The sequence below is a fragment of the Macrotis lagotis genome, chromosome 1 (genome assembly GCF_037893015.1).
Source record: "Macrotis lagotis isolate mMagLag1 chromosome 1, bilby.v1.9.chrom.fasta, whole genome shotgun sequence".
Taxonomy (NCBI): Eukaryota; Metazoa; Chordata; class Mammalia; order Peramelemorphia; family Peramelidae; genus Macrotis; species Macrotis lagotis.
The window spans coordinates 900,379,186-900,392,626 of record NC_133658.1 but is presented as its reverse complement, the minus strand read 5'-3'; the positions used below and the strand labels follow the sequence as shown (position 1 = coordinate 900,392,626).

Below are 13,441 nucleotides of genomic sequence, written 5' to 3'. Positions count from 1 at the left end.
GGGGGGAGGGGGGGTGTCATCTTAGGCAACAAATCAACAAACAGTTGGCCAACAAGCAATTATTCAGTGCTTACTATATACACTGGCACTATGATAATGATGGGGAGCCAAGAAAGGCAAAAACAGGCCCAAAGAGTTCACATTCTAATGGGAGGATAGCCTAGAAATAGGCACAAACAAGATAAATTACAAAGAGTAAATGAAAGGTAATCCCTAATGGGAAGACACAAGCAGCTGGGTAGGAGGCAAAGACCATTTGATCATTTCAGTCTCCTCCTAGCTCTGGCAGATTCATTTCTTGTCCCTCACCTAGAAGGAGGGCATGTCAGCTCTTACAGGTTCCTTTTTAGAATGGATTGGGGACTTAAAATGAGGCAGAATCTGGTTCCGAATCCAAAGATTCAGAATAGGAAGAGACCCTCTGAAGGGGTGATGACAGAGTTCAACCTCCACCCTTTACCAATGACAGCCAACAGGGTCAGAGGCCAGATTTCAACAGGGTCCTCTTAGGAGCCACCTTAGATAATATGGTTCCATTATCCTGGTTAGGAAAATCTGTTTCCGACTCCAATTCGGCTCCCCCTATCTTTGGTGACCAATTTATTCTCTAGGCCTGATCAAAGGAGATACCGTTCATCAAGTATTAGGGACAGCACCCGCCTTCCCTTCCCTTCCCCCACACTCACCACCCAATCAGATGCTGAAGGCAGCGAGGAACTACTTCGGGGCCTGACCTGAGTCCCTTCGTTGTCCTGATCTGCGGCTGTGGGCAGGGTAGAGGCGAGGCTCTGTCTCCGGCCTAGCCTTCTCTTGGCGGACGAGGGAACGGCAAGGCGAGAGGAGCCTTGCCTCGGAGCTCCCCTGCCCTCGTGGGCGCCTTCTTCTGTGAGGTCAGGATGCTGCTCAGCGGCGGCGGGCACTATGACGCCACAGCCGACCCCCCCAAGAACCAGAGATCAGGCTACGGAGGGTCTCAGTAACACCACAGCGGGGACGCTGGTGGACCCGGGCCATGAGAATTTGAGAGGCCATGAGAGGCTGAGGCCATGCCGAAACGAGATGTCATCCTCACCAATGTCACCGTGGTCCAGCTGCGGCGACCAGGTAAGCCACCTGGCCGGGACAAGGTGGGCGCGGACCGGAGCCCCCGGCGGGATCTGGCACGCCCCTGGCGCCTCGCTCACTGCCCCGCTGTCCCGGCTCGGAGTGAGCCCCCCGGCGCCCTCGAGATCCAAGGAAAAGTGTGACATCGTCACGTGCCTCCTCCCGGAAGCGTGGCCAGCCCCCCCCCCCCCATTCCCCACTCTTGGGCTCCTCTAGGTCGAGTGGCCCCTGGGGAAAGAAGAAAGGGCCCACCCCAGGATTTCATAATTAGAACGGCAGTGCGGCTTCAAGGGAAGCTGAAACTTGGAGGAAGGGATGTGGATAAGGAAAATCATCTCTGATGAAGTTTGGGGAGAGACAGAGACAGAGACAGAGACAGAGACAGAGACAGAGACAAACAGAGACACAGCCAGAGACAGAGAAACACAGAGACAGAGTGATGGAGAAAAACAGACGGAAACAGAGAGGAGAGAGAGAGAGAGAGTCAGAGAAAGAGAAAAACATGGAAAGACAGACCCAGAGACAGATGGACAGAGAGACAGAGACAGACATAGATACTGTGGGCAGACTACTCTGATTCTAGAATCATAGTACTCCTTGGCGTTCACAGTCTACCCCTCTGATGCTGATCTCTTCCCTAGGCTTTAATTTCCTCTTCTGTAAAATGAAGGGGTTGGGATAGCCCCTTGTTCCTCTGTGTAAGAAAAGCTTTGGGGGAAATTGAGGGAGGGGAGGGGAATGGGAAAGGCATTAACAACATGTTCCCCTTGATGGCAGAGGAAGTTGCAAGGGTCGTTATTCAGAATGATTTTGAAAATACTAAAGTGGACAGCCAGGACTGGATCAGAACCCTTTCCTCCTCAGCAGTTACAATGACAACATTGGCCTTCCACCAGACAAGGCTGGGATTACACATTTAGCAATCCGAGTTACCTAGCTTCCTCCTTCTCTGCTGTCCATGGTACTAGTCTTCCAAACCCTAGATTAGTGCGGCTTTGCCCAGTGACTTGGAGGGGGCGCAGAAATGTCGTTTCTGCATTGGGTTCTTCCTATGAAGAGGCTGCTTAACCTTTGCCTTGAAGTAACACTTCCAGTCAAGAGGCAGAGGAGAGGGATGACAATTGTCCCTATTTAGGGGAACAGGAAACAACTCCAGAGAGAAAGATCCCCAAACTGAAAAGGACAGACATTCATAATCATTAATAATTATTGAACTACCATCATTAATAAATGATTATCACTGCTTATGAATGTTCATTGCCACTAAGACACCTCAAGCTATAGCCATCCATTATTTCATACTAAGAATAGCAGAGAAAAGTTTCTCAAGACTCCTGATTCCAGCCCTCATCTTTATCTTTCCCCTTCAATACCATCCTCCTATCAGGGCCTTGGGTTCATTAGGATTGTGGGAGTTTAAAAGGAACTGTGGGAATGGAATCTTTAGTGCCATCTAAATCATCTAGACCCCTTACTTCATAAACAGGTACCCTGAAAAATCAACAACAGCTTCAAATTTGAAACCAAGTCATCTGACCCCATATCCATCGCTCTCTTCACTGCACTGAGAAATAATTCTATTAAACTACGATTTGCAAAATTTGACATCTTTGACTTGTCACACAAATACAAAGCCTCCCAGACTCTCGAGTCCTCATATTCTTCTCTACCCTTCCAAAAATTGGGTGTCACTCCAACATACATATATTAGAGATTTTGGTTTCTTCCACATTCGCCCCACTGTTAAAAGCACAGATAATCTGATCACATTCCCTTCACCCAATTTTGTTTCCCTTCCTATACCATAATAATTGCCCTTCTGAATTCTCTTCACCAACCCTTAAAAGTAGATGGCCTACATTTTGAATTAATTACTAAAATGTCCATTTCCTTTGATTCAGAGATTCCATTATTGGGCTTAAGCATCAAAGAGGTCAATGATAAAAGGAAAGTTATCATATGCACCAAAATTTCTAGCAGCATTTTTGTGATAGCAAAGAAATGGAAACAAAGTAAATGTTCATCATTTGGGGGAAGGCTAAAAAAATTTGGTACCTTAATGTAATGGAATATTTTTGCGCTGTAAGAAATGACAGGTGACTATGTTTAACTTGGTTATAATGTAGAACCTATATCATATTGTTTACTGTTGGGGAGGGGGAGGGAAGGGAGGGAGGAAGAAAATGTAAAACTCAAAACCTTGCAAAAAAAAATGAATGGCAAAAACTACCATTGCATGTAGTTGGAAAAATAAATAAAATTTGTTTAAAATCCTATGCAATGTAGATATTCCAGATAATTTCTTTTGGGTTTTTCCTGGATATAATGATTCTGGCTTTCATGGTTGAATGAAAATAGTAAGTGTTTAATAAATGCTGATTGGAATTTAAACAAAGGTATGTTAGATAAATACAGAGGAGCATGTAAAAATCTATATGAACTGATGCAGAGTGAAGAAGAGCCAAGAGAACAATATCATTAAATAACTACAGTGTTACAAATGAAAAAAACCAACAACCCCTCAAACTGAACATTGCAAATGATCAAGGACAAAGCATAGCTTGCAAGAGGGGATATGAGAAGATATTCCCACCATACCCCTTTCAGATATGGAAGGAAGTGTTGCACATTGCACATACTTTTAGATTTTTTTTTGATGTGTTAATGAGTTAGTGATTTTTCCCTTTCTTTTCTTTGTTTCGACTTTTAAAAATGCTATTTTGTTATATGAGATGAATGCCTCCTTGGGAAGGAGGAAGAGATTCTAGGAGACACCATGATGTAAAAAAAGACTTCAATAAAAACTTATTTAAAAAATAAAAGTGCCTACAAGCCCCTCTTCTCCAGGATATTGTCCTCAGCTCTATGTCATCCATTATATATGTGCTACTTGAATTTAACCATATAATTTTGTATTTGATGATCTCAAGAGAAAGGGGAAAACTGTGTGGCAACAAGAATGGCAGCTACAAATATGAAGGGAAATCACATTAACTGGCATTCTAACTGGTCACTTCAACCAACTTGTTTGTTCTTTCAAGACCAAAATAAAGTGACTCTGCCCATAAGGAATAAGCTAATGAAAGTTTCTGTCTTTTCTTTGTGTCTGTCTCTCTGTCCATCTTCCCCTCACTTTATCCCAAATGAACAGGTAGCAAGCAGAATGAAGATACATTTGGAGCAACAGTTTCAGGCAAGCCTAGACCACTATCTATAGAACAAGCTGGCAAAACTACTACTTCTTCTTCCCATGCAACAGTTGGAGCTTCTGGGCTATTGGTGGGCATCAATGGGTGAGTCATTCTTCCTGATTTGCTCCCTCCTTACTGAGGCCACATGACCTTAGGCTTCTTTGAGAGTTCCCTTCCGGTTTGAGTATAATAAGAACATTGTATACTATAACAAAGACCCATCTTCCTCTCTTGCCCTCCTTCCCCTATCATTGCAAATTCTAATAAATCTCTGACTCTTCCATCCTGCATCAGATTTGGACGTATTGGGCGTCTGGTGCTGCGAGCCTGTCTAGAGAAAGGAATAAAAGTTGTTGCAATAAATGACCCATTCATCGATGTCAATTATATGGTAAGGAAAGGTCCTGGGGACAGGAAAGAGGAAGCCCCCAGTCTCACCTGCCCATGCATGGGAGTGGGCTCTCTCCTGGGGATGCATCTCCCTGCCCTCAGCACTACTTTACCCCCTCCCCATCACATCTTGTCCTTCTCTTTCCCTAAGGAATACATGTTCAAGTATGACTCCACTCATGGTCCATTCTCTGGGACTGTTGAAGTTAAGGATGGAAAGTTAATAGTAAACAAGCAGATGATCAATGTCTTCCAGAGGTAAGACACTTTCTTCTGGACTAGTCACAGGAAGATCTGAATGAAAGCCAAGTGGGAAGATAGGTATGGGAAATGAGGAGCCAGTTCATTAACCACCATCTGAAGAGATTTCCTGGAATGCAGAGCAATGGATAGCTGAAATAAAGACATGGAGTCATGGGGTTCATAGTTTAGAAAGATTAGAAACAACTTTTAGAAACGTTTCAGTACTGGACTCCAAAGGAATCAGGAAATCGGGACTCTAGTCCCAGCTCAGCTATATCCCTCTGGGTGATCTTGGGTAAGCCACTGACTCCCTTGACTTCTTCAGTTTCTATCCAGTAAAAAGAAAAGATTGAATCTGTAACACAATTGAAGGATGAAATGGGGCCCAAGTGACCATTTTAGTCCAACCCATCTAGTTCTACATCACCACCCACTTGGGGTCACCTGTTTCAAGTAATTCTTAGCTAAGTCAAAGATCTTAGAGATCTTAGATGAACACTCTGGGTATTTTCAATTCTAATGATCTATTAGTGATAGAAATGATCATCCCTGTACAGCCAATGGAACACAGACTCATAAATCAGTCAACAAGCATTTTTCTTAAGCACCTGTTATGTTCCAGGTTATTGTGCCATAATGGATAGACTGCTGGGCCTAGAATTAGGAAGACTCATCCTCATGAATTCAAATCCAGCTTCAGACACTTCCTAGCTATGTGAGTCTGGACAAATCACTTCAACACTGCTGGTCTCCGTTTCCACTTCTGTAAAATGAGCTGAAGAAGGAAATGCAAACCCCTCCCAATATCTTTGTCAAGAAAACCTCAAATATTGAATCAGACATAGTTGAAAATAATTGAACAACAATAGAGTTAAGTGACTTGCCCAAGGTCACATAGCTAGTAAGTTTCTGAGGCTAGATTCAAACTCAAGGAGATGAATTTTCCTGATTTCAGCCCTGACATCGGTCATCTAACTACCTGTGGACACAAATAGGTACAAACAAGATACATGTGGGGGAGAGGGCATTAGCTATAGTTATTCCCCATTTTTCAGATGTAGGCCTGAGACAAAGGTTAAGTGACTTGCACCTGGGGTCCACCCTACTATTAAGTGTCTGAGGCTGAAGTGAAGGGGGTGTTCAGGGAAGATTACTTCTGGTATGAGGGCTGTCAAGCCCTTTTCAGGGCTATTTCCACCTTTGGTGTCCACCTGATACAAGGAATCCTCACCTGTAGCATGAACAGCAACCACGCCCTGATAAACCTGTACAGCCAATAGAACACAGACTGATAACTCAATCAACAAGCATTTTTCTTAAGTACCTGCTATATTCCAGGTTATTGTGCCTTAATGGATAGAGTGCTGGGCCTAGAGTTAGGAAGAGTCATCTTCATTCTGTCCATGCTACAGGTGGGCTAAAGCAGGTTGAGGGTAACAGAGAAGTCTCAAATCCATCACTGAGTTAGGAGTCTACCTCAAGTATTTGAGGATTTCCCTGGTGGAATCGTTAGATGAGAACAATTTTCTCAATGGCCATGAAGGCAGTTGAAGCAGGTGCAGTAGAGCATTTAGAACTTGGTTAAATATCAAAGATGCCAAAGTCATCCATTGCATCTCCACTTAATCATGACTCTGTCTTGCCACTGGATTGTGATGACTCTAGAAGAGAGAGTGAGGCCAACAACTTTGTGCAATTCTCACTCACTTAAATCCAAATTAAATTGGATTTACATGAATTTAAAGATATCACCTTACCATTTTACCATTTTTATCCATCCCAAAGTCCTGTGGCAATAGGCAAGTGAAGAAGCAGCAAGTGAGATGCATGGGGAGATGTTGTCACAACCTTGCACACAGGCAACACAGGCCACTGGAAGCAATAGTGGAATTCTGCAGGACCCCTGGGTGTCTAAACAGCCTTTTAAGGATTGCACTGCTCACCACCTGGCTAGAGGAAGAAGTTTAAAAAGTTGCCTTAGAAGTTGTCTGCTTACCCAACCCTGGCCAGGTGGGGATCCCATCCTCTACTCAAAACACACAAAAAAGGAACAAAAACTTCTGCAAAAACAGATTCCACTCAACAACAGTACATGGAACATATGCATGCTCATAGACAATACAAAAATCCAATATATCTGAAAGATGAGTGGCTTTGTTGCAAGAGAACTCAGCTGGATACACATTTTTCTGGAGTGGCTACAGTGAAAGGGAGCATGTTGAGGCTGGTATATGTTTTGCAATCAAAATTAATCTAGTCAACAAGAATGTAGGCGAACCAAAAGAGGTGAATGACAGAATCATGACAATGCAATTGCCACTTGCAGGAAAATGCCATGCCACAATCATTAGTGCTTATGCTCCCACCATGATGAACCCTGATGAGGTAAAGAAAAGTTTTATGAAGACCTGGAATAGCTTCAATGTGCCCAAACAGGACAAGCTTATCTGGGTGACCTTATTGCTAGAATAGGCTCAAACTACCAGACATGGCAGGGAGTCCTTGGGAAGAATGGAGTTGGAAATAGCAACAATGGTCACCTACTACTGAAGACTTGTACAGCTCCTGATCACAAACACTGTCTTCCATTTACCTAAACCCAATAAAACTTCCTGGATACACCCTCAAAGCAAACATTTAATACATTGTGTGATTATAAGGAGAAGAGAAAGACAGGATGTGAGAGTGACAAAGGTAGTGTGTGGTACAGAATACTGAACCATAGATTTATCCTTTATATCCTTTATCCTAAATATTCTCATTCAACCAAAGCAGAGGACCCCTAAGGCAAAATGACCACCAGAAGAATTGATATCAAGAAATTAGAGTGCTTTTTCTGAGCAGGAACAGTTTCTTGCTAACTTGGGAGGGAAAATTGAGTCAACACACAGTTGACAACAGTGGAACAGAAAAGGAACAGGCAACTTTCAGTGATCTGATGTACAGTGCTACATTTGCTCACAAACATCAAGCCTGGTTTGATGAAAATGATGAGGAAATACAGAAGTTGCTAAGTGAAAAGTGAGAATTCCACAGGGTTCACCATCAGGAGAGTTCATCCATTTCTTAGAAGGCAGCATTTAATTCCATCAAAAGTAAAATGTGAAAGAAGCTTAGAGAGATGCAGGATTCCTGGCTCAGTAAGAGGCACACTTTTCAGTTTTATGCTGATAGAAATAATCCAAACACTTTCATGATATGCTAAAGGTCATGAGCCAAACTGTGTTGCATCTCAACTGCTTTGTGCTGATGGAGCCACATTGATTTGTGATAGGGACATGATGCTAAAGAGATGGACTGAACACTTCCATACTGTCCTCAACAGATTCTCTTTAATCAATGCTGAAGCCACTGCCTGTATACTTCAAGTTGATGTCAATCTCCTCCCAAACTGAAGTTCCAACTGAAGAAGAGATTTTGAATGCCATTAGACTCCTTTCATATGGCAAACTGCCTGGTGCTAATTCTTTTCCATCTGAGATTTGCAAATCGGGAAAGAGGGTCCATTGTTTATACAAAAGCTGTCTGAAATTTTTCAGGTTATATGACATGAGATTATTTCCCTGGAGTTCAAAGATGCTTACATTGTCCATCTCTATAAAGGTAAAGGAACTAGATTATCTGGAGACAGTCACAGAGAGGGATTTCTCTCTTAGTAATTGCTAAGATTCTTGCCAGAGTCATCCTTAACAGACTAATCCTTCACTTGGATGTTAGTCATTTATCTGAGAGCCAGCATGGCTTCAGAAAGGGTCAAAGAACAGTTGACATGGTCTTTGTTGCCCAACAACTCCAAGAGAAATGCCAGAAACAGAACAGCATTTGTGGATCTGACAAAGGCCTTTGGCACTGTCAGCTTGTGGAAAACTGTAACAAAATTTGTTCGCCCAGAGAAGTTCATCAGTTTTGTATAGTGGATGATGTTCACACACTTTCCAGGTCACCAATGGAATGAAACAAGAATGTGTTCTTGCTCCCATGCTTTTTAGCATGATGGTTTTTAGACATGTTATTTAACACCTTTAATGAGGATGAAAACAGCATCAAAGCCAGCTTCCGCACTGCAAGTAATTTCTTCAACTTGAAAAGACCACAAGCCAAGACCAAAGTGGAAGGAATATTGCTACATGTTATTCTGTTTGCAGATGATTGTGTACTCAATGAGGCCTCTGAAGCTGAGAGGCAACCAAGTATGAATCCATTCTCAGCTGCTTGTGCTCATGTTGACCTAACAGTTAACACAAGAAAACACAGGTGCTCCATTAGCCAGCAGCACACCATATGTGGAACCATTGGTTATAGTAAATGGAGAAGTTTTGAATACTTGGATAAGTTCACTTTCCTTGGCAGTGTCCTTTCCAGGATTGTACACATTGACAATGAGGTTGATGCAGGCATTGCTGAAGCTAGTTCAGTGTTTGGGAGGATCAGAGGGAAAATGTGAGAAGGGAGATATTAGACTATCAAACAGTAGGTCTACCGAACCATCGTGCTGACTTCATTGTTTTATGTCTGTGAAACCTGAACAGTCTACTAGTGCCATGCTAAGAAACTGAATCACTTCCATTTGAATGAATTTGATGAATATTTCTAATCATCAGATAGGATAAAGTACCAGACATAGATTTCTTTCTCAAACTAAACTGCCAAGCATTCAAACTCTATTGCAGAAAGTGCAGTTCTGGTGGGCTATCCATGTTGTTCGAATGCCAAATGTACACTTGACAAAAAGATTATTTTATGAGGAACTCATACAGCACAAGTGCTCAAAGGAGGTGTTAGAAAAAGAGATAACAAAGATACTCTCATAATTTTTCTTAAGAACTTTTGGAATTGATTGTGTGACATGGGAGACACTGGCACAGGATCACCCAGCATAGTATGCTGTTATAAGAACAGGTTCTGTGTTCTATGAGCTCGGCAGAACTGTAGTAGCTGTGACAAGAAACACAAGATGTGCAGATTTGGAGAGCCCACCCCAAATGTTCACATGGCTTGTTTCTGCCTGACCTGTGGTGGAGCATTCCAAGTTTATAATCAACTGATCAGCCACAGTCAGACATAGTGACTAACATTGTGGTGTCATTTTGGTCCTGCTGGAGATAGAAAGGAAACAACTAGGCAGCATTTGAAACTCAGGTCTTTGAGATTCTAATTCTAATTGCCTTAAAGACTGTCCTTCATTCTATAAGAGGACCATGATAACAGAGATGTGATACCATGGACATATAAGAGAATTTGGATTTACATGAGGGGGTGGACTGTGAAAAGTCACCAACCTCACTTTCCTCCAGAACCATTTTGAGTCCAGTGGTCAAGTAAAGATCAAGATTGACTCAAGATGGGGGTGGTGAGGTGGTGCAGCGGATAAAGCACCAGCCCTGGAGTCAGGAGTACCTGGATTCAAATTCGGGCTCAGATTGACTCGAGATGGCCCTGGATGTAGTGGAAGACCTTGAATTTATTTTTTTAGGGGTTTTTTTTTTAGGTTTTTGCAAGGCAATGGAGTTAAGTGGTTTGCCCAAGGCCACACAGCTAGGTAATTATTAAGTGTCTGAGGCCAGATTTGAACTCAGGGACTCCTGACTTCAGGGTTGGTGCTCTATCCACTGTGCCACCTAGCCGCCCCTGACCTTGAACTTTTTAAACTAAACAGGTTGTTGACTGAGGCAACATCCATTCAGTGACTTAGATTATAAGAGAAATGAAGCAAAGAATGACCTCTTACCAGCCCAGTTAACCAGGGGAGGTAGGGATGAATTGAGCTAGACTTTTGAAGGAAGGAAGGGAAAGACATCTCAAATGTTGTGTGCAATGAGCAGACTTTGAGTGGGAGACTTGATTGATCCTTGATGGCTCCAACCAAGGGAACTGGGCAAGGCAAGTGATGGGGTAATAGAACAAAGATTAATTATATTGGAAGGGGAGATTGAAATCGGGACTCATGGAATATTTTCCTCCCCTTCCCTTAGCAAGGAAGTTGGAGAAATCCCCTGGAAGTCCGCTGGGGTCATGTACGTGGTAGAATCCACTGGATTGAATCTCACAACAGAAAAGGCATCGGTGAGAGAAAGGGCAGGTAGAGTGGATGAGAGGGTTCAGAACCACATTCTCTAGAATGTGAAAGATGCTATTTATACTTGTCTCTCCATCAGGGACACATTAAAGCTGGAGCTCAGCGAGTGGTGATATCTGCTCCCTCCCCCGATGCGCCCACATTTGTTGTGGGTGTTAATGAGACCAACTATAACCCCAACAACATGACTATCGTCAGGTAACTAGGGGATATGGGATAGGCTCTTCCTGTGGCCCTGATTCACCATCCCCTTCTGACCTTCGCAACTTGAGCTATCCCTAAGCCTTTCCCCCTTTGTTGCATTTTGAGATTTGATTTCTATTAATATCATTTCTCAATATATTTCCTTCCCTTCCCTGTCATCCATTCCTTATAACAACAACAGCAAAAAAAAAATTATATTAAAAAGAAAAAACTCACCACAACTAACCAACATTATTAACTTAGTCTAACAGTATGTATAGTGTTCCATATCTTTAGCTCCCCACCTTGGCAAAAGATAAAAGGGACCAAGATACATTTTCACCTTATTCTTTGGAGATGTTATAATTCTTGTACAGTTTCATTTGTCCAAGAGGTCTTTCCATTTACATTGTTATATGTATGTATACAGTTTTCCTGGTTCTCATTACTGTACACATTTTGTATCAGTTTGCATAAATCCTTTCTGAAGTCTTCATAGTCATCATTCCTTGTAAGGCAATACTATCCTCTCACAATTTCTATCCACATTAAGTTTTGTCAGTCAGAGATTCTGACATCTTTCCCCACTCTATTCTACTCCATCTTTTTCTGTTCTAGCAATGCCTCCTGTACCACCAATTGCCTGGCCCCCCTGGCCAAGATCATCCAAGATAATTTTGGGATAGTGGAAGGACTTATGGTGAGTATGAATTGGAAAGGGTAATGTGGGTTGAGATGGAGTGGGAGAGAAGAATGGCAGGATGGAGGTGGGCAAGAGTTGAGGGAACCTGCCTGGAATCTCCGTCTCTCTGTCTCTGCTTATCTCTCTGCTTCTCTATCTTTCTCTCATTGTGAGTAGGGAGAAAACACAGGCTGGAATAAATTGGGATAAATGTTAAGGTTTAATCTTCCTCCTCTCCCCCAGACCACGGTCCATGCCTATACAGCAACACAGAAGCCTGTAGATGGACCTTCGGTCAAGTCATGGCGGGATGGTAGAAGTGCCCACCAGAATATCATCCCAGCCAACACTGGTGCTGCCAAAGCTGTAGGGAAAGTTATGCCTGAACTTGATGGGTATGAAGGCTGGATTCATGACTTTCTTTGAAAAAAAAATAACAAAAGAGTATTATGGGAGTGGTAATCTGAAGAGCTCATTTGGTGGGGAGGACTGAATGGCACTGAGGACACTGAAAGGGGTGCAAGGCTAGAGGCCAACAGCTTGGATCCCTGAGTTGTTCTGATCCTTTCTCCTGTCTATGATATGTTCAGGAAGCTGACAGGGATGGCATTCAGAGTTCCGGTTCCCGATGTGTCTGTAGTGGACCTCACCTGCCGACTTAACCGAGCTGCCAGTTTAGATGCCATTAAGGAGGCAATTAAAAAAGCATCTAAGGGGCAGATGGCTGGTATCCTCAGCTACACGGAGGATGAGGTGAGGGCCTGGGGCTCTTGGCTTTGGGGATGGAGAAACAAGATGAACTTGGCGGAAAGGCTGGTCACTGAGCAAGAGTCCCTGGCTCCCAGAAAGCAAGATCCATTGGAAGTGAGGGATGGGTGCATTCCTTAGGCTCACCTCCTTCATTCAAATGGCTCCCTCTCCTCTAGGTGGTCTCTTCTGACATCATTGGAAACAGTCATTCATGTATATTTGATGCCAAGGCCAGCATATGTCTCAATGATAACTTTGTTAAACTTATCGCCTGGTGAGCTGGGGGAAAGGGGGGAGGTGGGGTGGGCCCTGTGGAGTTGGAGGTGGAGGCAGGAGGATCCCACCCCACCGACTCCAACCGTGCTGCCCCCCCCCACCCCATCCCAGGTATGACAACGAATACGGCTACAGCCACCGGGTGGCCGATCTCATGCGTCATATGCACAGCAAGGAGAAGTGAAGGGAAGGGGAGCCCTACTGCAGGGCCGCCCTCGCCACCCAGGACCTCGGTCTGGTCTGATCTGCTGGCGTCGCCTCTCCCCTCCACCAACTCAAGCATCTCCATCAGCTATCTCTGACCCGCCAACACTCACCCCCACCATTCCCCGGACTGTACTCGGGGGGCGATGTCACCGCGCGCGTGTGTGTTGTGGGTGTCTGTGTATGTGTGTGTCCACCCCTCAGAACTACCCCCTCCCCCTACTGCACAGGCCCTCCCCCGCCCCTCCACGAGGGGCGAGTCCAGATGAGGGTACCCGAGAGATTGTGCCAACAAGTCCAATAAACATCTCAGCACCCGCTAGGAAGTTCCCTCTGGGGACT

General features: G+C 43.9%; 1 protein-coding gene across 1 annotated transcript; it reads left to right on the top strand.

The window, feature by feature from the left end:
- The first annotated feature begins 943 nt into the window (after nucleotides 1-943).
- GAPDHS (glyceraldehyde-3-phosphate dehydrogenase, spermatogenic) lies at nucleotides 944-13,419 on the top strand. The gene is made up of 11 exons (XM_074218910.1): nucleotides 944-1,104; nucleotides 4,256-4,397; nucleotides 4,590-4,686; nucleotides 4,837-4,943; nucleotides 10,901-10,991; nucleotides 11,084-11,202; nucleotides 11,806-11,887; nucleotides 12,113-12,264; nucleotides 12,460-12,622; nucleotides 12,796-12,893; nucleotides 13,007-13,419. The coding sequence occupies exons 1-11, from the start codon at nucleotides 1,047-1,049 to the stop codon at nucleotides 13,077-13,079; spliced, it is 1,182 nt and encodes a 393-aa protein (XP_074075011.1). The 5' UTR covers nucleotides 944-1,046; the 3' UTR covers nucleotides 13,080-13,419.
- The last annotated feature ends 22 nt before the right edge of the window (nucleotides 13,420-13,441 follow it).